General features: G+C 51.1%; 1 protein-coding gene across 30 annotated transcripts in view; it reads right to left on the reverse strand.

The window, feature by feature from the left end:
* Positions 1–23,478, reverse strand: part of ERI3 (ERI1 exoribonuclease family member 3) — a 118,794-nt gene that overhangs the window by 13,857 nt on the left and 81,459 nt on the right. For 23 of the 30 annotated variants that reach the window (XR_013999446.1, XM_081145912.1, XM_081145904.1 and 20 more), the window contains one exon: positions 11,209–11,308. The exons of the other annotated variants lie outside the window; for them this stretch is intronic. Coding sequence is in view for 22 of the 23 variants with exons in the window: in XM_081145912.1 (XP_081002038.1) it covers positions 11,209–11,308 (100 nt within the window). In the remaining variant the exon portion in view is untranslated. The remainder of the gene's footprint in view (positions 1–11,208; positions 11,309–23,478) is intronic. 30 annotated transcript variants of the gene reach the window in all.

Here is a 23,478-nt window from a genome sequence, read left to right on the forward strand (position 1 = left end):
ACTCAATTTAACTCAATTCAAAACAATACATTTTATTTACTATCTGCCTACATGAATCAGATGCTATGTTATGCTTTGGGGATACAAACTGAACAAAACAGATGTAAGTTCCTGCCCTCAGGGAACTTACAATCTAGTGGGGGAGAGAGGCATTAAATAACTCATTTCTTAATTATGATTGTGACAGAGTGTATAAAGGGAGTGAGGGGTGCTATCGAGTGCACGGGGGAACAGGGAAGACTTCCCTGGGGAAGCAAAATTTGAGCTGTGCTCAAAGGATGAGCAGGTATTAATTAGACCAAGAGGTGGGAATAGGGGCTCCCAGGGGAAAAATGAATGTGGGAAGCCTTAAGGTGAGAGAAGGCATGGAAGGTTCCAGGAAATGAGGGTAGGCATTGTGCTGGTGTACAGGGAACATGAGAGTGGCTTGAGAAGGGGCAGGGGACTGTCCCTACACCAACAAGGCCCAGTTTGGGGACGCTCTTCTTCCTAAACAATCAGTCCCAGTGGATTACCACAGAGTCACTCTGAACACCTTGATACAAACACACACTTACATCACTTCTGCTAACTTGAGCAGTATCTGATTTCTTGACTGTGCTCCTGAGAGATGATCAAAACCATTAATCCTCAATTGCACAGATAGGGAGCTCTGGGGAGCACTTGGTCTGAGGACTTGTGATGGGCCTGTGCAGGCCTAGGTGGTTTAGAGCTACTTGGAGGCTTAGGTGCACCATAGCACAACAGCACAGGACCTGCCCATGGTCCCCAAGGGGAGACCAGGCACAGGGTGGGGAACACTGACCAACCTCAGCCACAAGTGTTCACATCACCTACTAGGAAGGGACTTCCCTTGCCTCTGAAAACCCAGTACTGGACTTCTGAATGACTGAAAAAAAGCAAATGCCTGGCAGAGATCTTTTCCCCAGACATGATCCTCAAAACTCTCCCAGAGATTTAAGTAGACAACTGAGCTAACTTGTACTCAGGGTTTTATAGCACTTTCAAATCCTCGGAGGAAGCCTGGAGAGGCAGGAGCTATCATCAACCCCACTTTAAAGGGGAAGAACCAGAGGCCTAGGAAGGTGAATGGCTTACTCAGGACGCCCCACCTGGAAGTGATGAGCCTTAACTAAAGGCTCCAGAATATTCACAGATCCACCCCCTCTGGGCATTTCCCTAGGAATCTCTCTTGGTGACTCCAGGGACCTTAGCTCCCAAGAACAATCCTAAAAGGCACCTGGCTTATGAATCAAGTGCTGCTCTGCCAGGGTTTGTAATTCTATTCAAAGTGGCCACTTTGAAAATCCATATGTCTTCAGGCTCCCCGTACATCATGGTGTCAAGTCCTGGAGCAGAGGCATCCATCGGTGGCTCCCAATACTATGGTCTGTGTGCCCACACGCCTGATCCCACCCATGCATCTGTCTCTGGCGCCCAGCTGCTCTGGCAGCACTCCCCACCCTGTGCCAAGGCTCATGCTAGCTGCCTGCTTGGCCCAGCCTTACCCTTGCCTCCACACTAGTTTGGCTGCTGGGCCCCAGCCCCACCCCCACCCCAAACACCTCCTCTGCCCTACCCAGATACTCTGCTTGCTCTCTTGGAGCTAGGCAGCCAGCACAGAGGCAGCCTCGATAACTCGCTAACGTGCTGCCCATGCTGTTCTTAAAAATTTATGACTGTGCAACATGAAAAATCCGGCTGAGGAGCCGTCATTAGCGGCGCTGCCTCCCTCCCCCACCAGAGCCACCCTCGTAAATTGAGATTTATGGCTGCGGCAGGCGGGTGGGGTGTGTGCAGGCAGTGGGGATGCTGTGGGGAAGACAGGGAGAGACCGATGAGGCAGCGGTGGGGCCAAGGGCTCCCCCCTGCGGCAGCTCCCGTTTATCACAGTCTGCTGTGATACCTACTGAGAGAATGCCTGGCCTGGGTGTCAACATGGCGCAGATGCTAGATTCTACAAGCAGTGGGATGGGTGGAGACGGGCCTATCCTGTGCCAATCCTTTAGGTGAAGGATCAGATCCTGAGGTCCAGGTGCTAAGCAAAGGCTGCTTAGCTGGGTGATTTGGGAGAGGGAAGGTTGAACCTGCGGAGGAAGCATCATCCTTCTTGTTGAGGTCACAAACCTGGGTTTCTCCAACCAGATGCATCTAGGTTGGACTGTGACTGTGGTATCCCAACCACAGAACTGAAGGGGAGGCAGGGAAGGTGGAATAAGGATGCCAGGAACCTTCCCTTCCCTCTCCTTTCTCTGGTAAGAAGGGCCAGTGCAGAGGCTAGTAAAGGTGAGTGCAAGTACTGGACCCAATCACTCAGCCTCCCCCTACAGAGGCCAGACTGGGGCTGAAAGAAGAGGAGGTGATTCCACAAGCCCGCCCTCCCCCTCTGCAAGCCCTCCCTATTACCTCCCCTCCCCTCCTCCCCTGCTCACTTAGCCCTGTCAGCCAGGCCATTATGAAATTGGGGTTTCATTTACAGACTAATTAAACATTACAGCTTGTTCACAATTACAACGCGGGGATGAGGGAGTAACTAATTACGGAAGAAATGAGCTAACATTTATCTCTGCTCCCACCCTCCCTCTCCCCACTGCCCCCCCAATTTGGCTTTCTTCCACTCTCTGGTCAGTATCAGCTGGAAAGGCTTATTTCCTAGGATGGGGGACTGGAAAGACCCAGTCCCCACCCATCCCGGACACAAGATCTTACTGCAATTCCCAGCTACTCTGGGGGAGGGGCTTAGCTCCCAGGGCCCTGTCTAGGGGACAGTCATGGCTTTTGTGCAAGCCAGTGTATGACTAGAGTAGGACCCTGTGACAATGTGGGTTATAACACCTGGGCTGGGGGTAGGGGGACACTGTCTACCCTTTGGTGTATGACAGTACTGTGGGGCTCTATTTATCTTTACCTCGTGGGGCAAGGTTTTGGTGTGACTGATGTAGACAACTGTGTGACTGGGTATGGCAGTGAATGAACCATGCCCTCATCCCACAACCCCAGGAGAGAACAGATAAGAACTAGGTGGCTGCAGGAGGTGATGGTCAAAGCAGGCTTGGGATGTGGCCCTGGCAGCCCCAGGCCTGAATCTCCACTGGGAGGCCCCATTCACTACTGCCTCTGAAGCAAGAGAGGCAGAAGGGTTACCCTGCCCTGGGTCTCACCTTGTCCCTGGCCTTGGCTACTGACCAGATGTCCCCTGGGGCCCAAGGAGCCTTGGGGGGCCCCCTGTGGGCAGGAGTCCTGGGGTCTGGCTGGCCTGCCACAGAGTTTAATAATAGTAACAGTGAGAGTAAGCGTTTCCATCCTTCCTGCCTTTGGGCAGAAGAAGAAAGGAAAGAGGAGGGAGAGGAGGGAGAGGAGGGAGTGAAGGGAGCGGGCTGAAGGGAGGCTTTGAGGCCTCAGAACTCACATCAAACGGCCGGATCTGGGCCTAATTGTCTGACCCCTGCCCCTGCCTTCAATCAACTCTGAGGCTCCCCGCCCGCCCCTCGCCTAACTAGCAGCCATGTTCTCCTCATTAGAACAAGCTCCCCTTGCACACGTGTCCCCGGACATGTCCCCAACACTCCCAGCTCCCAACCTTGCCTGGTGGGTGGGTACAGCTGGAACCCAGTTTTGGAGGGGCCTCTGGGACAGCTATACCCTCAGCCACCACAGCTGGCTGGCCTGAGCTACTCAGCCCCTATCCCTGAGCTGTAGGAGCCTAAATGGCCACATGCTGTGACATATCCCTGGACAGGCTCAGCTGCTGGGTACATTCTGTCCTCTGTGTGTCCTTCTTGCTACAGCCCAACTGTCTCAGACACAAAGCTCCTGAGAGCAGCATGTGCTTGAATTCTGTTCCCTCTGTCTAGTTCAGCCTGGCAGGGGATCTGGTCTGGGTCAGGGTTTGTGCTCAGAGGCTACAAGCTGAAGGAATTTATCTGCCTACTGTACATGACGGTTCCTTTAAATAGAGACAGGTGTGGTGATGTGTGTGTCTGAGTGTGAGATGTTGGAGGCCTGGCTGTGAGGTAGTACAACTTGCTGATTAAGAGCTCTGACCCTAGAGAGATGTATATTTAAATTCCAGCCCTCCACTTCCTTGCTCTGTAGACTTGGGTGAATGACAACCTTCCTGAGCCTCAGTTTCCTACCTGGTGATATCTCCTATCTCATAGGGTTTGGGGATTCAATGAGATAACAGACATAAAGTCATCTTTACTACTTCTGACACTCAGCAAATGTCATGGAAGGATGCTGATATAGATGGGGATTCAGGCCAGACCAAACACATTCCCCTTTCTGTAGGCCCCAGGCCCCACTTTTCCCAGCTGGGCTCTGGGCCCTGGCCAATAGTGTTAAGGACTGGAAGACCTGTGAGGAAGGGACTAGAATTCTGAAGAAGAACAGCTCCCAGGGGCACAGCTAATACCAGGGGCAGAAGAACCTAAGCTGGAGCCTAACCTTGGAGGCAAGGATGTCACACAGCAGCAACAGGTGGGAGGGGCAGGGACCCAGACGAGGTAGGTTAGTAGGACTAGTCCGTGAGGTATGGGTCACCCTGTGAGTACTGTGGGCAAGGGAGGAGGGCTGCTGTGAACACCACTGGAGTGCAGGCTGTCTGGGCTGCTCTAGGAATTCATTCTCAGGGTACCAGGCCTGCACAAGATTGGGGGAGGGGCCGGCATAGTCTGGGCCCTGACATTGTCTCTCACCTTAAACCAGTGGTAATGACTTGCAAATATTGATGAAAACGCAAACTAGAGAGATTGTGTTTTTCGGGGAGCGAAGGTGGGGAGAGGGGATAAGGAGGAAAATAAACTGAAATGAAGTCCGGTTATCTCCCATCTGTGGCTGCTCCTAATCCCTCAGCCCAAAGGAATCCAATGCAGCCCCTTATCTGCCCTGTCAATCACTCCATCACCACCCAGTGCTTGGTGGGCACCGCACGCCCTCACATACACTCAAGCACATGCTCACGCATGCACACACACGCACACACACTTACTCCACCGACTCTTGCTCCAATACTCCCGCCCACCCCCAGCCCATTACTCCTCTGAGTAGAAGCAGCAAGCACGCGGGTCCTGCCAGATGGATGCAATTTGCATAATATCAGCAGTGAAGGCTGCAAGATCACCAGGGGTCAGGGCGCTGACATCCCCACACAGTCTATCTGCAAGTGCTAATTTGGCCAGCATTGATCTGTCTTTCTGATTTCTTTGTCATTTATGTCTGCGGTGGTTTGACAGGAGATACAGAGAGAGACAAGGGGAGGCCCAGCTGGGGCCTGGGGCTAGGAATATAGGGAAACAAAGATTGTACTTCCCAGTGCATCACACACACAGAACATATACGTACATATACCAGAACCTTCCTCCATCCATCCATCAATCCATGTGTCCATACATCTATCCATTTTCCCTGTGGTTGCTACTGAAGACTAGAGCATGGTGTCTGGCAAGGACCAAGTCCTCAGATGTCTGTGGGGCTCCAAGGATGCCAGCTTGGGGAGGAAGGTGTGTACCTCTCTCCCTGAGCACTATCCAAGCAGGCCAGTGTAGACTGTGGGTGCCTGGAGAGTCCTCTCTTCTCATGGCTATCCATCCTCCTCACTTTCTTTGGGTTACACCACAAAGAACAGACAGGAGTGGGGGTAGTGCTGGGGAAGCATGTACTCCAGCTGTCTCTGTGCCCTCCCCATAAGGCAGCCGTGCTGACTCCTCCCCTCCCAGCCCTGAAGATAGCTGAAGCAGGGGGGAGCTGCGGAGGTACCCCTCAAGGTCAGCTAGAAAGAGGGCTATCAGGTCTGCAGGGCCTTCATATCAATACTTCACCATCAGGTCATCTGAAGCCCAGACACTGGGCTCTTGCTAATTCTGAAGTCCTAGATGAGCCAAAAAATTCTATATCAGATCATATCTAAATGCCACATTCTGTTGAACCTTGGGCCAGAGTTCCCAAATTCTTCCTTGCATCGGGAGGAAGGTTCATCATAGGGATGGAGACCCTGCCAGGATGGGAGATGTCATGGGGAAAGAGGGGCAGAGAAGATCACAAATCTGGGAAGAGCCCACTGCACAGAAGTGGACATGGTTAAGGGAGGCAGAGGGCTTAAGTCTTCCAAAGGTGAAAGCCCCCGCCCACTGGCCACAGTGGCTGTCTTGGCCCCACCTCCTTTCCCTTGCCTATGGTAGCAGGCAGGGTGATCAGAAGGAACTCCCTGCTGGGCAAGAGGGGGGCTGGTGTTTGGTGTGTGCTAATCCTAGGCCTGAGGTCTTCAGAGGGACCCGGAGAACTTCAAGGAGGGGAAGGCAAAGCTGTACTGTAGACGAGCTCATTAGCCAGCACCCCCACACCCCCACTAGGAGGAGGAGGGCAGGCGGCCCAGGGAGCTGGTGGCAGAGACAGCAGAGAAAAGGCTGTCACTGTCCTTTCTTCCTTTTGGTACAAGAGTCTCCCTGAGCCGATGATTCTCCCGCAGTGACACCTCTTCAAGGCGCTAATGAGATCCATGTCACAAAGCTAATGTGCTCTGACTAGACTCTTAATAGACACCCCACTCCTTCAGGGGAGACCACAGGCCAGTACTGCCCTCCTGGGGCCAGACCCCCATCCTGCCACTTGCCAGCCTAGCTCTCTTGCCAAACTGTGCTGGGCTATAAGTCCCTGAGAGAACCTACTTGTTGTCTGGCCACCCCGCCTTACCATGAGCCTTGGAGGGGCCCTCCTCAATCCCTGAGCAGAGGGGTGAAGCAACAAGGGTAGGACCACCCAGCTGGGCATCAGGGAAGGTTCCAGTTATTCTCCCAACCAGCTGAAACCAACAGTCTATGGGGCCTCCACGTCCCAATAACTGGTTAGATTTTACTAACATTTCCTGTGCAGATTTCCAAAAAGAAAGAAGCAAAGGAGGCCTGGATCTTGCCCTTAGAGAGGTAAAGTATATGGGGACTGATCATTAGTAAACAAGTTATAATTGGGGCCTAAAGGTATATTCTGTATACTCACACTGGGAAGGCCAGGCAAGATTCCAAGAGGAGGTGGCCCCTGGAAGATGGGCAGGTTTTCCTGAGCCAAGAGGTAGAGAACAAACCCAACTCACAAAGTAAGAACTGTCGGGGTCAGAAAGACGTCAGGAGGTCAGAAGCCAATGGTTGCGGAGCCCTAGCTCTGAGCGAGACTACAGCGGAAGTGAAGGGGTGGCAACACCTCCTTTCCTTTCCTCCTCAGTTGTTGCTACTGAAGCTTTGTCAAGGCCTAAATGTTTCTCATCACACTGAAGGAAGTGAGGGAAGTGAACTTGTGTTCTTCCTCATTGTCTCTGTTGGTAGCACAAAGCCTGACACCAAAAAAGCACTTCGAGTTCAGCACAGTGGTTAGAACACAGGCTCTGCATTTAGATGCACCTGGGTTTGAATCTTGCTCCTCAGGTCACCTGGCTGTGTGACCTCAGGCAAGTCACTTAACTAATTAAGCTCCAGTTCCCTAACCTATAAAATGGGAATGATGATGCTGACCTTCATAATACTGGTGTGAAAATTAAATTAGTTAACATAAAGTGCCCCTAAATAATGTGAGTGCCTTGCTGACGCTTGGCAGAAATGAAAACAAAACCACACAGCACTCAGCAGTCCCTGGTGGAGGCTGCCTGCCGAGAGCCTTTGGACCAAGCCAAGAAAGCTGACAGAGCCCACAAAACAGCAAGTTCTACATACAGGCAGTCCCTCCTCACTCACAGGCCACTCTAGCACCACCTTGGTCACCAGGCTCACAAGGCCAAATCCACTCTCCCAAGGAAGAGGCATCCCTCCCCTAAGCGGCCATGCTGACAGCCCTATAGCCCCTTTCCTCCCAGAGTTTCACTGCTTCCGTCCCTGAGCCCTCTCCTCCTCCTCAGTCCTCAGGGCAAAGCCATTACCCCATCCTGAACTGTGCCTGTGAGCTCTGTAGGGGCTGGGCACTGTGTCTGTCATCTTTACCAATATATTTCTAGCACTTATCACAGCTCCTGACACATAGTAGGAGCAAGGTAAATGTTCACTGACCTGGTCCTGACTCCATTCCCACAGCCACTGCTGGCTCTGAATTAACCATCACCTCCATGTGCCTCACTGCACCTTCCCTTCTGCAATTTCTCCTCAGCAGTCCTCCCTGTGTACTCTCAGGCTGCTCTGACCGAAGCCCAACTCTAACCAGGTCACTTCTCTGCCTGAACATTCCCACATTCCCCCTCAAACAGCTCAGCTACCCATATACATCCCAGCGGCCTTCTCCCCTTCTATAGCTGGATCTCTCTGCCCCTCCCATCAGTCTACCCCTCCAGTATGCCTGCTCCTTTGCTCTCTCAGCACCTCCACCACCCAATGCTCAGCAGGAGTCCCCGCCAAGTAGGCCCCACAGGCTCCCCCTGCCACACATACCTTAGAAAGAGGCTCAGGATCATCGATGGGCCAAGGGTCATTGGTGATTTGCACATTGAGCCACTACTCCCTCCCATGGCATTATGGGAGAACCAAGCAGATCCTGGAGATTGTTAAACTGTGAGAATCTGCAGGACCCTTGCCCAGCATAACCAGTGCTACCTCCCCCCCACCCCTCAATATACATACCACTCCCCACTCCAGGCTGGCAGCTCCTCACACAGTTAATTAGCACCATGTCACTGAGGACCAGCCTGAGTGGCCAGTGACAGCAGCTGACCCCTGACCCCAGGGCTGGGAAATAGTCCACATCAAACTCTTACAGCGCGACCCTTTTAGCACGCACAGTAACTCGGGGCACCGCCAGCTGAAGCTCATTAAAGCTGTCTCTTTGGCGCGAGGGCCATTAACCTCACTGCTCAAAACCCATGCCTCCCCTCCCCGCCTCTCCCAGCCCAATTAATGCCCTGCATCCTCCCTCCCTTCCAAGCACCCTCACCCACACCTCAGAGCCAGCCAGGAGCTGGCAGGGCAGCCCTCTTCATTCAAAAATACAAACACCAAATGTCAGGAAACCCCAGTGTCCTTGAGTACCCACTGTTTGCATGTGCCAGGCACTGCACAAGCCCTTCACACAGCTGACTTCACTGAACCTTCCCAACAACCATGAGAGGAAGGTCACAGGGCTCTGGATGGTAGAACTAGAACTTCTGGCTCCAAAGCCCTTACTTACTCTGTTGTCACTCACAGCCTTGGGCTATCCCCTGGGGCCCACCCAGATGGAAAAACCTTCTCCTATGAAGAAAGAACACTTAAGGGGTCCTAACCCAGAATCAACATGAGTGAAGAGACAAGAGGGACACCACTGAGTCCCAGGAGGCAGCAAAGAGTGGAAACAAGGAAGCCTCCTCTCAAAAACACACCCTAGACAGATACATAGAAGCAAGGCACCCAGCTCCAGGGTGGGCAGGATGAGTTAACCCAGTCCTGCTCTCTCCCACTAGCCAGACTCAATTACAGGCAGTTCCTCCTCCCCTGGGCCAATGCAAGTCCTCTCACTGGTCCTCATTCTCTGTGGACCTTTCCTATCACTCTTCCATTGCCTCATCAACTCATTCATTCATTCACCTGATTGAACTGAGCACCTGTTAAGAACTAGTCTGTGCAGCAGAGTGCCTCAGTGATTCTGAATCAGAGCTCTGATCGTGCTGTTTTCTCACTCACAAACCTCCTCTGTCTCACCAAAACCTCACGAGAGCACAGCCGGGAGCGGCTCAGCGGTTGAGCATTGACCTATAATCCAGGCAATTGGGGTTCGATTCCCGGTCAGGGCACATGCCCGGGTTGCGGGCTCCATTCCCAGTGGGGTACATGCAAGAGGCAGCCGATCGATGACTCTCTCATCATTGATGTTTCTCTCTCTACCTTCCTCTCTCCGAAATCATTAAAGATATATTAAAAAAAAAAAAAAGAATGACACAGGGCATCCCAGAAGTCAGTGGGATGTAAATGAAGGAGTAGAAGCTCCCTTGGTAACTGAGGAAACCTTGTTTGGGGCAGCCTTGATATTTCTATCACAGCCCTCAGTGCCTTGGGTGGCAAATGCCCAGTTCAGTCTCTGTCTCATCCCAGGATGTGAGCTCCCTGAGGACAGGAACTTTTACTCAGAATGCCCAGCACGCACCAGGCACCAGTGGTATCTGTGGAGAGGATGACGGACTCGTTTGTAGCAGGCGACTGGGCCCTTTTGGTGTATTTTGCCAGTCCCCTCCCCTCAACCCGATACTTCCCCAAAGGTACATAGGTTATGATAATGTTGTAGCACCACCCAAGAATACTGCTGCTCCTCCCCACTTGGAACAAAGCTTATGCCTGCTTGGTAGCATTTGCATGCACATGTGTGCATATGCACACAAAGTAAGATACACAGAAACGAACAGACATACTTTCTGACAAGCTGACAGTTGCTACCATATATAGATACTGACCTCAAGAAAATATATATGTACTGTTACACACACATGCATCCCTCAGATACAGATGTACACAGACACATATATACTCTTAGACACATGGAGACAAGTAGCTGAAGTTGTCAGACACACTCAGACACACACACACACACACACACTCACAGACAGAAACGTATCCATACTGACAGATCAGAGGCTAGCAGAGCCTCCAATGCCTAGAACCACAGCCATTCCAGCCCCCTCCCAAGCAATAATCTCCCTGAGGGTGCACCCCCACCTGGTACCCCAAATGACCCCTCCCAACCCAGGCACCGCTCAATGGAGGCTGCTGCTCCTGCGGGGGAGTCAATACCCTGTGGATGGAGCCATCGGTCAGAAGGACCCCGACTAATTAAAAGCTGGTGAGGTTTAAATAATTCATCTCCTTAACTCCCATTGATTGCCCAGTTTAGTGGCCACAGACTTGAAACAATATTAAACAGCCTCTTCCAGCTCCATGGGGGGTGGGTGAGCTGACATGTGCCCACCCCTCTGAGGACATCACCCACCAGAGACGCAACCACCAGAGACACAGCCCACGGTGGGGGTACCTTGGCTCGAATCCAAGGCTATCTGTGAGTCTTCTCCTAAATATTGTTTTGAGAGACCCTTTCCAGTGGTCTGGTTCCACTCTCCCCTGACGCCACCTCCATTCCCCACTCTCCCCAGCTACAGAGAGCACGCTGTTAAGAGCACTGAAAGAGCCACAGAACCCCTCTGTGTGCTAGGGGACTGGGACATGTGGGCAGGGGACTGATTGAGCTGCCAGGGGGACATGTGGAAGGACTGACCAATGCCGCTGTGGGGCCGGCCTATGTGCTGCAGGCTGAGGCCCTTGTTCATGTCTAGAAGTCCATTCTTGGGCCAGCAGCCCATGGCGAAGCTGTAAGCCTAGAAGACAGGAGGCAAGAATGGTTAACAGAGGCCCTGACCCCTGAACCAACCCATCACTCACCCTCCCCCACCAAATCTTCCCCCCAAGACTCATAATACCACTTCATGAGAGTCCCCTCACTGGGTCTCCCTTCCATCAGAAAACCCCTTCCTCCTCCAGAGCTCCCTCTCTCCTGGGCATCTCTCCCCATCAGAGAGCCTTGACCCTCATTGGGTACCCCCTCACCAGCTCCTCTAGAGAGCTCCCATTTACTAAGATCCTTCTTGTCAGGACTCCTCCTCTCATTAGGGTACCTCCTTTGCCCGTAAATTCCTTCCTCTCCAAAGTCCCTAGCACTCTGCTGGGCCCCCTCCCCACAGTATTACTGGTCACAGAGACTGGTATCTGGAAGGACTTGGAGGCCAATGTATTCAAACTTCACGGATATGAAAATCGAAGCGAGAGGGGGCCAACCACCTGCCTGTGGTCAAGTTGCTTTTGACACAGAGACAGGTGAGGTTGTAGAGGCTGAGTGCCATGTGGGAGCTCCACTGAGGAGTAAGGTCACCTGGTTGACTCAAGCAGCTGTGAGGGGAGCACAGGAAGGGGGGTGGTGGTGGTGTGTGTGTGTGTGTGTGTGTGTGTGTGTGTGTGTGTGTTAGGGGGAAGCAGATCTCTGCTGAAGGTCAAGTGCTCACTTATGCATATTCAAAGCGGCCACCCATCGATCTGTACTTAATTGTTTTCCTGGGGTTGGGGAAGGAAGTGCTGGGGGCATCGATCTGCTCAGACCCCCGGCACTTCATTGCCCCCCTCTATCCCCTACTCCTGTCACCTGGCAGCCTCCAACCTCCATGGAGGGGGGTGGGTAGGACACATGGTAGGACATGAATGGCACCTGTTCTTACAATTCCTTACAGGCATGAAGACCTAATGTCACAGGTAAGGAAACTGAGACCCAGAAAGAAGAGACATATAAGGGTTAGAACACTATTAAGTGGCCCAATGGGAATTTAATTCCTGTTCAGCCTGCTAGCAAAGTCCTGGGCTTCTACCAGTGGGCTTGCGCAGCTAACTGATACTTCAAACATTACCCATCCCCTCACTTTAGAAGTCCCCAAACATCAGGCTGCCCTTCTCCTAGTGGCAGGAGGAGTGTGGGACAATGGTGAATGGGAATGAAGCTTGGGTGAGTCCCCAGAAGTCAGATGGTGAATCCACTCATGATACTAAAGTGACTGCAGCCATGGTCAGACAGGCACTGAAGTGCCCCTCACTGGGCCCAGGAAGTCCCCATCCCACTAAAGACTCCTTCACAAAGGAGAGCATCCAGCAAAGGTTCAGAAACTAAAGACAGTAGGCTGTACATAGTCTGTGCCAGGGGCAAGGAGCTGGGCAGAGGGTTAGTACCCTTCGTGCCCAGCTGCAGGAACCAAGCCTCAGCCCCATGGGCACTGAAAGGCTAGGAGCCAGTGTATTTCACCCTCAGCACCCTCCAAAGCCATTTTCCTTTACCACAGAGGTACCAGCCACAGCCCAACACCCCAGCCAACCCTCCCACCCTTTCCCAAGTTACAGCTCCAACCACAAATTGGGGGCTGAATGTAAGACTCAAGGACAGGGGAGAAGTCCCTGGCTTTGAGCTAGGGCAGAGCCCAGGAAACACAGGCAGGCAGGGAAAGCAGCCAGTGGGTGGTGCATAGCTGAAGAAGCTGCTATGCATGGTCAGGGCCATGGCTGGAGTGCAGTGGGCCAGAGAGCAGTGGCGGGCCGGCTTTCAAGTACTTTAAAATCACTTACAAAGGCCGGATTAAACGATCAGAAATTCCATTTAATAGGACAAATAAAGAAATAACAATCTACTCTATCAGCCTGGAGAAGGCAAGCTGGATGGGTTTTTTTTTCTCCTTCTAAAAAGGAAAAAGGGAAGGAAGGGGAAAAAAGAAGGATAATGTGTGTTTACTCAAGCAAAGAAAAAAATATTTAAGTGATGTCGGGGAGAAGATTGCAGTAACTAGTGAAGAATAACATCGTCTACTTTGCTGTCAAATCACACCCGAATTTCAGTAATAGATTCTCGGCTGACACTCAATTCAATTCGAAGGTGATCCTGCTTTATCCCAGCCCATCAAATATTAAACACTTGCATTAGCAGGTGCTGCCGCTTCCCGGCTTAAAGCGGCGGGCGGCAGGGCTGCTGAGGCCCCTCTGCTCTGCTCTCAGCTCGGGGACAGGGCAGCTCAACGTTATCTGCACGTCATCCTGAGTCTTATCACAGTTAAGCGGGAAGACCACTCCAGATAACATTAGACGCTTGCCCCAATGCGTGTCAGCATGATTAGATTATTATTATAATAATGACTCCCCAAGAACTTCCCCAGACTGGGACGTGTGGAAGGGGGGGTGGAGGGCAGTGAGCCCAGGAGGACCAGGCTGGACCAGGGCAAGCTAGCACCCATGTCAGGAAAGCAGGGGCACCAAGCAAGGCGTCAGCCCCTGTCCCGCCTGACGGATGCCTTTCAGGAAGGGCAGTCTAGCTTGTCAGAGCCAGGGTGAGATGAATTGGCGTCTCCACCGTGGCCGCGGGTGTTATGCCGCACAGTTTCATATTCCCAGATAAGGCGTGATAACCAATTGCTACCGTGACATGGCCTCATCCAGCACTTCCTCAGGGGGGCAGGGGAGGGGGGAGGAACAGCACGTGCACATGGGTCTGGCAAGCTCCTAATAAGAGGGATTTAATTTTTACAAATGCTGCTTCCAGCGGGGCCTTCACATACCAGCCAAAGTCCAAAATGATATTAAAAATGGTTAATTAAAACTGCTCTCCTTCAGCCTGGGCCCTCCCCCTGCTGCCTGACTGAGAACCCTGGCATGTTTCCTCCAGGTACTGCCACACAGCCCTGCAGAGCTGAACTTCACGTGTGACCACCAGTTTATGGAACCCTCTAGGCACAATAAGATGGACCAGCACCTCAAGCTACCCCTGCCACTTCTGGTAACCTTCAGGCACAGCCAGTGGACACAGAGAGCCACCCAGAGAATACAGGGTCCTACAGCAACCTGTGCTCCTACCAATGTGTGGTCTGGGTACTTGTACCTGCTGCCCTATGCACCTGTACCCACATGCCCACTGACCCCCCTCCAGCACACCCCTGCCTTCTAAAGCCCCTGCTCTCTCCACTGCCCTTCCATTTCCCACTCCCTCTTGACATCCCCCCTAAGAGATCATAACCATCCAGGATTCTTAGCAGAGCCTTCCTGGGAGTCTAGCTCAGGACAGGACCATGTGGACTATGTCTTAGATTCTGGCTGAGAAGTGAAGTCTGGGACCCAGGGAACCATCAGAGCAGCAGGATTCAGGGAGGCTGTCCCCTTGGGTTGCCTACAGGGACAATGGAAACAGATAGCCCTGTGGGATTAGAGGTGGCTAGGAAAGCTCCCTGGAAGGAGTGGTGCTGGAGTGTACCAGGTAGAAGATATAGCAGGGGCAAAGGAGAATTACAGGAGCAAGGTTAGTGAGTGCACAGGCAAGGGTTGGGTGCTGCTGGGGTAGCCAACATGGACAGAAGGAGCCATATCTTGAAGTGCTGCCTCTCAGCTTTGTGCAAACTGGCATCAACTGAGGGGCCCTAATTAGAGTCTACCCCATTTCCCCCTGCTTGCTTCCTATCCCCCCCTCCCCCTGCCAGCCTGTGCGGTGCGGGGGTAAGACCCAGAAGCTTTCTGACCTTGATCAGTACAGGGCAGCAATCTGTTTTAAGAGCTCTTGCCAAGATCTGTGCCTGAGCCCCGTTTCCATGCTGGTTCCAAATTCTCTGGGTACCACTTTTCCAGCTGCATTTCTCCCGGCCATCAGGGCCTACCTGATGGGTCCCTGACCAGAGAGTGGGGCAGGTAGAAGGATGTCTGAGGAGTCCAAGTCCTATCCAGGGCAGAGGGAGTTGGGGTGAGAAATACTGGTCTACCAAACTGCGCCATCCCAGCCCTGTGCCAGGCAGGCATGCACACTTCCTTTCCCCTGGGCTGCTGTAATTTCCATGCGCAGGGAAGCAGGTGCCGAGCTGCTCCCGGCTGGCTCTCCCCTCTTGTGGCTCTGCCTGCCTTGGCTGCTGCCCCATTAGCTTAGTGGCCAGCCATCTGCGACGGGCCTGCCACGCAGCCCTGCTGTAGGCGCGGCGGGTGGCCCCCTGTGTAACAGGGAGCTTTGCCATTAGCGCCTTTAATATTCTGACACCTCAGCACAGCCTGCTATTACATGCAAACGCTGATCGCCCTGTGAAATTACATTGCTGGGCCCGCGAAATGGAATCGTGTATAATCAGCCTCCTCCATGCACTGTCAGTCCCATCACAAACACGGCGCCCGGCGGCTTACGGGGGCTTAGCAGCTGCGACAAGTGTATTGGGTTTAATAGATGAAGTAGCCCTCATTGGCAGCAGCATCAGATCCTTCAAAGAGGAAAGAAGAGGCATCGACAGCTGCTGGGGTGTCTCTACCTACCCATTTGCTACCTACCAGGGCCCTGAGAGTAGAGCGGACATAGAGTGAGCATGAACCCAGATCAGACTGCAGACAGAAGCACAGACCACCCTGCAAATTCCAGAAAACACAGGGCTTCCAAGCCAACCCCAGCACATTGATTTATCCAGCCTCTCCACAAGTTGGGAGGAGGAGGCCTTTAACCAGATCTCTGGGTGACTGTCATCCCCTGGGCATAAGGCTGATGGGCCATTTCCCAAGATGAGGAACAGAGTAAAATCAACTGCCATCCCCATAAACACCCAACAGACAAAGCCATAAACATGATACTCTGGAGGAAGGGGGAGATAAAGTCTGACAGACATAACCACTACCTAACCTTTTTATCTAACTGGCCAATACTTCTATAGCTGGTGAACCGAGTACCGAGACCACAGGTAAACATGACGATGGCACGCCTGGGAGTCCAGTCTTACAGAAGGGCAGTGTCTGGGCTCAGGAGTCAGACAAACCAGGATCTGGTTCCCAGTTCTGCCAGTTATTGGTGCTTTAACTTTGGATGAGTTGTCAAACTTCTCTGAGCCTCAGTTTCCTGTACTATAAAATAGAATGGTAGTTCTTTCCTCCAGGTATGCCTAAGATCACTTAGGGATGCCCCTCCCACTGCCACCTCCAAATATCCTTGGTGCCAACACCCAAAGTGTACCTTGCTTTTGAGAATGCTGTTCCCTCTCCCTTTTCTGGGTACTAATACACCAATTGTGGCAGATTGTATTTTCCAGTGATGGCTGTAATATTATCTCCCACCTCACATGTTCTTACAATGTGACTGATACACCCACCATCAAGAGGGGAGTCTATGTCACCTCCCTGTGAAATAGGGTGGGTGGGCTTTTTTTTTTTTTTAACTATTTCAAGCAACATAGTAATGCAGAAGTAATGCTACGTAACTTTAAGAAATGCTATATGCTAAGGCCGCTTCCTCCTCATTCATTGGAACTCTTGCCCCGGAGCCCTAAGCTGCCCTGAAGTAGTCAGACTGCTCCGAGGCAGCCATGTTGTAAGGAAGCCCAAACAAGCCCATGCAGAGAGGCCACAGAGAGAAGCCACAAGACTAGGTAAAGAGAGATGCCCAGCCAGCCTCCAGCTGGTCCAACCTCACACTGTACCAGCTCAGTCACTGAGTACACGCGTGTGACAGAACCTGAGCCAGACCACCTAACTGAGCCCTTAATGAATGCCTGACTTACAGAAACCATCAGCTAATAAAATAGTTATTGTTTTCAGTCACTCTGAGTTTTATTACATCTCTGACGTTTTCCTGGCAATCTCTTATACAGTCTCTTCTGCATCTGGTCATCCAATGTGTGTGCTCATGAGCTCTCTCTTCCTGTTTTTGCTACTTTACCACTCTTTCTGTGTAATTTCTTCAACTTCCTAGTCTTCAACTTCTCCAACTTCTAAACTGATATTTCTTGCCTATACTTGAGTGTCAAATATATATATTCTGTTGTCTACCTGGCATTTCCACCTGGATTTTTGAAAAAATATATGTTATTGATTGTAGAGAGAGAGGAAGGGAGAGGGAAAGAGAGATAGAAACATCGATGAGAGAGAAATATCGATCCGATGCCTCCTACATGCCCCCTACTGGGGATTGAGCCCGCAACCCGGGCATGTGCCCTCACTGGGAATCAAACCAGTGACATTTTGGTGCATGGGACAACGCTCAATCCACTGAGCCACACCAACCGGGCTCCACCTGGATTTAGAAATTCCAGTGAACACTGTTTTCTGGTCTATCAGAAAAGTGGGGGTCAACCTTGCTTCCTTCTTTTTCCTTACTACCCACTAAGTCCTGGGATTGCTGTTTCATGCCTCTCAGACTTGGCTCAAGAAATTCTTCAGCCTACCGAGAATGCCCTGACTTCTCCCACGTTCTGTCCTAATGAACACATATTCCTCTTTCAATACTCAACTCAAAAGTACCTTCCTTGCCTGGCTGGTGTGGCTCAGTGGCGGAGAGTAGACCCATGAACCAGGATGTCATGGTTTGGTTCCTGGCCAGGGCACATGCCCGGGCTGTGGGCTCGATCTCCAGTAGGGGGTATGTGGGAGGCAGCTGATCCATGATCCTCTCTCATCGTTGATACTTCTATCTCTCCCTTTCCCTTCCTCTCCCTGAAATCAATTTTTCAAAAAAGTACCTTCCTTTACTAAGTCTTTCCTGACTCATGCCTTTTTTTTTTTTTAATCCTCACCTGAGGATATGGTTTTTATAGATTTTACAGAGAGCGAAACATCGATGTGAGAGAGAAACACCGATCAGTTGCCTACTGTACATGCCCCAATCGGGGATTGAACCTGCAACCTAGGTTGAGCCCTAATCAGGAATCAAACCCGCAACCTTTTGGTGCACAGGGCAATGCTCCAACCAACTGAGCCACCCAGACAGGGTCTTACTCATATTGTCTTTAAACCCACCCATACTCTACACAGTACCTGCAACATTAGATTTGCTTATAAATCTGTTACCCATATGCTAGGAGATCCTCGGGGCAGGGATTATAACTGCTGCCTCCCTGAATGGTCTCCATTGACGGAAGGAGAAAAAAGTCCTCTCTTTAGTTATAATTTTGCCAAGCAGGAAGGCCTGGTTTTCAGAATTGCTACCGCTGTCAATCAATTCTACCCAGTCTCCTTCAGGACCACTGCTGTTCTTGCCCAGCAGAACAGCAATCCTGATAACTGTCCTTAAAACTGGGGGCTCAGCTTCCTGTGTCAGCAAAGGAGACTGTTCCTGACCCCTTTTCCTTTTCTGAACTCTTTGGCCTTATGGGTAGCCCCCATTTCTCAGGCCCAGCAAAGGCCTGGCCAGCAATGAAAGGAAGGACACTCGCATCAGGTGACACAAACCCATCCTCTCTACTCCCAGCCTGTAGTTTGGTATGCTCAGTGTTCCCTGACTACCAGCATAGTTCAGGAGCCCCAGAGCTGCTGCTGCCTCTGTCCATCAGCAGAACCTGAGTGGGATAATTACCATCTCTGTGTACTTAACCTTCCTGCTCACTGCCTACTGTAGAACAGCTGCCTCTAGCGCACCGGACTACCACCACAGCAAAAGCACGGGCTGCACCGTACATCCAGGGACCACAACATTTGGAGAACAGCTGCCAGCTCAGTTTGTTCCCATGAGGGTCCTGAGTCTATTTTCAGGTGAAGTATTCTCCCTCACATTCCCAGAGCTTTATTACGGAGTCAGAGAGGACCTGGGGACACTGAGGTTTTGGGGATGAGAACCAGATAAGGAGTTCCTCAGCCACACTGCCTTGGCCCCTACAGAAGAAGAGGCTGGCCTGTCTGGGGATCCACGTGTACTGTCACAGAGTCAAGGCAGCAGGTCAGTCTGAGCCAACTGCCCAGGGTGAGAGTTACATTGTGAGTTTTCTTTGTTTTCATTACAATCTCCTCGCCCATTGCTTCTTTTTAGCCAGCCCTTTCCTCCCCGGGGTGCTGGGGATTGAATGAAATACCACCCCTGGCTCCAATAAGTGTATTTCAATTACATCTGTCACTGCATAACGATATAATGATATATCATGTGATATTAAATCCATGGTAATCATATCAGGGATTTTTTTTAATCGTGCACTAATTGCATTATTACATCTCTATAATTAACAACAGGAGGTATGAAAATTAAGTTAAGACAGAAGGCTCGATGTACTCCCCTCACCCCACCCCTGCCCTAGCTCCCCAAGATTAGGCTCGATTAAGAGATGGGGACTGCAGGGCACTAGCAAGATAGGGCAAAGCCCCCACCTCCCAGTGCCTCAGCCATGAGCAAAGCTTTCCATATCCAGGGCTGGCAGAAATAGGCCAGACTGAGACCTGTCTGTCTTGTGGATACTCAGGAAAGAGTCTGGGCAGAAGCCATACAGAGAGGCCCAACGACAAGACTCAGCTGAGCCTTCCGGAGCTCCTGCCACTATAACACCAAATCTTCTCCTTAGGGAGGGTTGTTACCTTTCCTTCAAACCAGCAAAGCCCTCAAAAGTTCTTATAAGGCCAGTTCCTGCCTCAAGGACTCCTAGACAAGAATTCCTCTTGCTACTGCTACACATACTCCCTCCCTTTGACCTAGCTCTTAGTGGTGGCAGTTCTCAACATCACCAGGTCCAGCAGCTGTGATGACTCTGCCTCTTGGTCCTATCATCCCTGAACTACACAAACCCAATTCTTCCTGGGGCCTTTCCTCCCCAATTTTCTCTCTGAAGTCTGGTTCTTCGTATTATATGACAAGTGGGTTTTTGATAACCATTGGGGTCATTCCCCTATCTCCCCCAAATGGTTCAAGTTCTTATGCCCTCCCACTCAGGCCTATATGGAGATGGGATGGGCTCAGGACTATAGCTTGAACTATGTCAAATGACCCTGTCTCTCCCACCCCCTTCCTGATATTGAGCTGTTGGGCTAACCCCTCAGGGGTGTCAGAACCAGTCTGCAAAGCAAAATTCTGTGTTTCAAGTCCAAAGCTTTGAACTTGGCATGTAACTAGTCCTCAGTGAGGGGCAGGCATTTTGCTAAGTTTGACTCTCAGAAGTTGGACAGGCCTGAAGATAAAAGAGAAAAATCATGTCCTTTTTCCTAATAAAAAGGAGACACTAATAGCAGTCAGCACTTAGGCAAAGCACTTTAAGTTTCTAAAGTGCTTTCCAAATTAAAATATAATCCTTTATTGAGCATGTGACACAACTAGGCCCACCCACTCCGCAAACACGAAGGTGTGTGCATACCTGTGCACAACACATGCACCTCCACTTTCTTGCTCCCTAAAAAAATAAAAAGGGTGTTTAAAACCTCCACCAAAGCCCGGCCGGGCATTGGCCTAGGATCCAGGAAATCACGGTTTGATTTCTGGTCAGGGCACACGCCCAGGTTGCGGGCTCGATTTCCAGTTTGGGGTGTGCAGGAGGCAGCCGAGCAATGACGACTCTCTCATCATTGATGTTTCTCTCTCTCTCTCCCTCTCCCTTCTTCTCTCTGAAATCAATAAAGATATATATTTAAACAACAACAACAACAACAAAAAAACCCCTCTACCCCAGATCCCCCCTCCCTCTTCACTGGCTTGCTCATATAACATACACTTACTAAGCAACTACCATGTGCCAAGCTCTATGCTAGGTGCCAGAGACACACAGATCACGTAAACTAAGCCACTGCCTTCAAGGGGCTTCCAAACTAGAAGGAGAGACATGTAAAAATGTATGTAAACTCACACACAGTGAGGGGTTGAGGACCTGCAAGAGCAGAAACCCTAACCAGGCTTGGAAGAAAATCACTGAGAAAGACCAAAATGGTCTTCAGTGGGACATCCAAGGTGGGCTGCCTGGAGAAGGTGGATATGTAGACCAGGAGCTCAGTTCAGTGGTCTGAGCTGAGATAAGACAGTTCTACGAAAGTATACAGGTGGTACATGAAACTGTGGGAGTAGATAAGTTCACCCAGGAAGAGAATAAAAGCTTTTAGGGTCAGATGAGGCCCTTCTCTTCTCTGATGTTTAGAGGGGGGAGAAGGAAGGCTGAGAGACTACAGTCTCCAGAGATAAGGCCCAAAGAGCCTCCTCTCCAGGCACGCCCAACCTCTGGGTCCCTGTACCTCCCTTTGTCACCTCTACCTTCACTCTACTCAGGTGTAATATGATGGAAGAGTATGGACTTGGAAATCACACTGACTAATTCACAACAAATATTTACTGAGAACCTGTTATATGCCAGGCTATATGCATTCACTGAAGGCCTGCCAGACCCTAGCAACTTAAATGAATCATATGTAGATCCTGTCCTCAAAGAACCCACTGTCCTTTGAGAAGAAACAGACATGGATTCCAATAAGTGCCCAATCACTGCAATAAAGAGTGATCAGAGAAAACTGCAGAGGGATATAAAGGAGGAAAATGCTCAGGCTCAGAGGCATCTGGAGCCCAGAATGGGGTGGGCTGTCTCCTATTCCTCTCCTCACCACACAAGCAGCAGTCAACTGGCTGGGACAGAAATCTCCACGCAGACTGCAGATTGGGCTGGGGGCAGGAGTGTGAGGAGAACCCCGAGCCAAGGTTAGGAAAGGGCTGGAGACTAAGAAGTGGTGAACCTAAGCCAGGATCTCCTGGTTGCAAAGATGAAGGTTGTAAGGCTATAACTAAAGTCACAGAAGAGAGAAGAGGGCAAGGCTCACTGTATCATCCCAGGATGATGGAAGGGGCACCTTTATAACAAATAACAGGACTTGAATAGAAAATGGCAACTCTAGTCCCCAGGCCTGTTTCCCCAGTGGAAAGTGAGGGACTTAATTGCTTGATTTCTTACATCCCTTCTTGATCTGAAATTCACCAGATCTGAGGCTCTTCAACCTCCCACAAAAGTCAGGCTTATTTCTGTTTTCACACCTTTGCTTATGCTAGTTCCCCACCTAGAACACTAGTCTCCCTCTACCCTCTCCAAATCCTACCTGTCTGCCAGGACACCACCTTCAGGAAGCCCTTCTTGATTTCTCTTCCTCCCTCTTCCATGTCCAATCCTGACCTCCACAGTTTATATCACAGTTCTCCCAACAGCACTTGGCTTAATTGCATATTACATATGGTCTGGTACTCTTACGTGACTGGCCTATGGACTGCCTACCACTCCTTGACCCTTGATATCCATGTCAAGGCAAGAGGGAAACTCTACTCTCACAGGGCCTAGAAGCAGGCAGGAGTCTAGGTCCTTGCTCCCTTTGCCCATACTCCTTTGAGAACTCGACAGGCCTCCACTTGAAAAGGGTGCTGAAAGCAATGATGTCTCCAAGTGAGATGGGAGATATTTGTGTCTGCTTTACCCTTGGCTTTTTGCTCCGGTTCAGGTAGGAGCGGGGTGGGCTGGCTGGCAGATCTGAGAGCGTGGCACGCCCCAGCGGGCAGGGCGCACAGCGCGGAGGAAGGCGCGAGTCAGTCTGGAGTGCTCCCCATTTATCAAGCTCACGCAGGCCGCCAGCCGAGCGAGTCTTTCTATCATTACACCTCTCAAAATCCGATTCATACCACTAATCCTGCCTTCATTCTCCCAGATTAATAACATCTCTTTCAACCTTCACAGTGTGATAAATAGACAAAGAGAGAACAAAAGGAGAGACAGAAGAGAGAGAAAGAGCTGGAGCAAGTCCCCATAATAGAGAGAGCTGAGAAAGAGGAGAGGGAAAAAAGGAGAGAGAGAGAGAGCAGGCAGCGGCCAGAGACTACAGCTACCTTAGAGAGCCACTGAGGAGAGCAGGCGCTGCACCCCGCTATGCGCTCTGCTCTGTCCCCAAGAGAAAGAAAGGCTCATTAACAGCTCCTTCCTGCCTGCACTTTTGTTCAAATTCTTTTCTTCCTTTCCAATCCTGCTTTAGGTCAAATTCCAGTGAAAATGAGTCTTCTGGCTTCCAGGTCTCCTCCTAGCCTCCCTGCCAGGCCCTGGCAACAGAGCTGGATCTCGGCACAAGGCAGGGCTGGAATGGAGTTAGCAAGAGTGGAAGAAACTGGCCTAAAGCTTCGCCAGAGCCATTTCCTTAGCCTGAACCTCTGCTCCCTTCCCTGTGTTGTGGCAGAATGAGAGAAGGAATAGAGCTAAGGGAGAGCTTGAGGTCCATTCCCTAAGGCTCTCTCTAGCACATCTTTCCAACGTAA

The sequence above is a fragment of the Miniopterus schreibersii genome, assembly GCF_964146895.1.
Source record: "Miniopterus schreibersii genome assembly, chromosome: 8".
Classification (NCBI taxonomy): domain Eukaryota; kingdom Metazoa; phylum Chordata; class Mammalia; order Chiroptera; family Miniopteridae; genus Miniopterus; species Miniopterus schreibersii.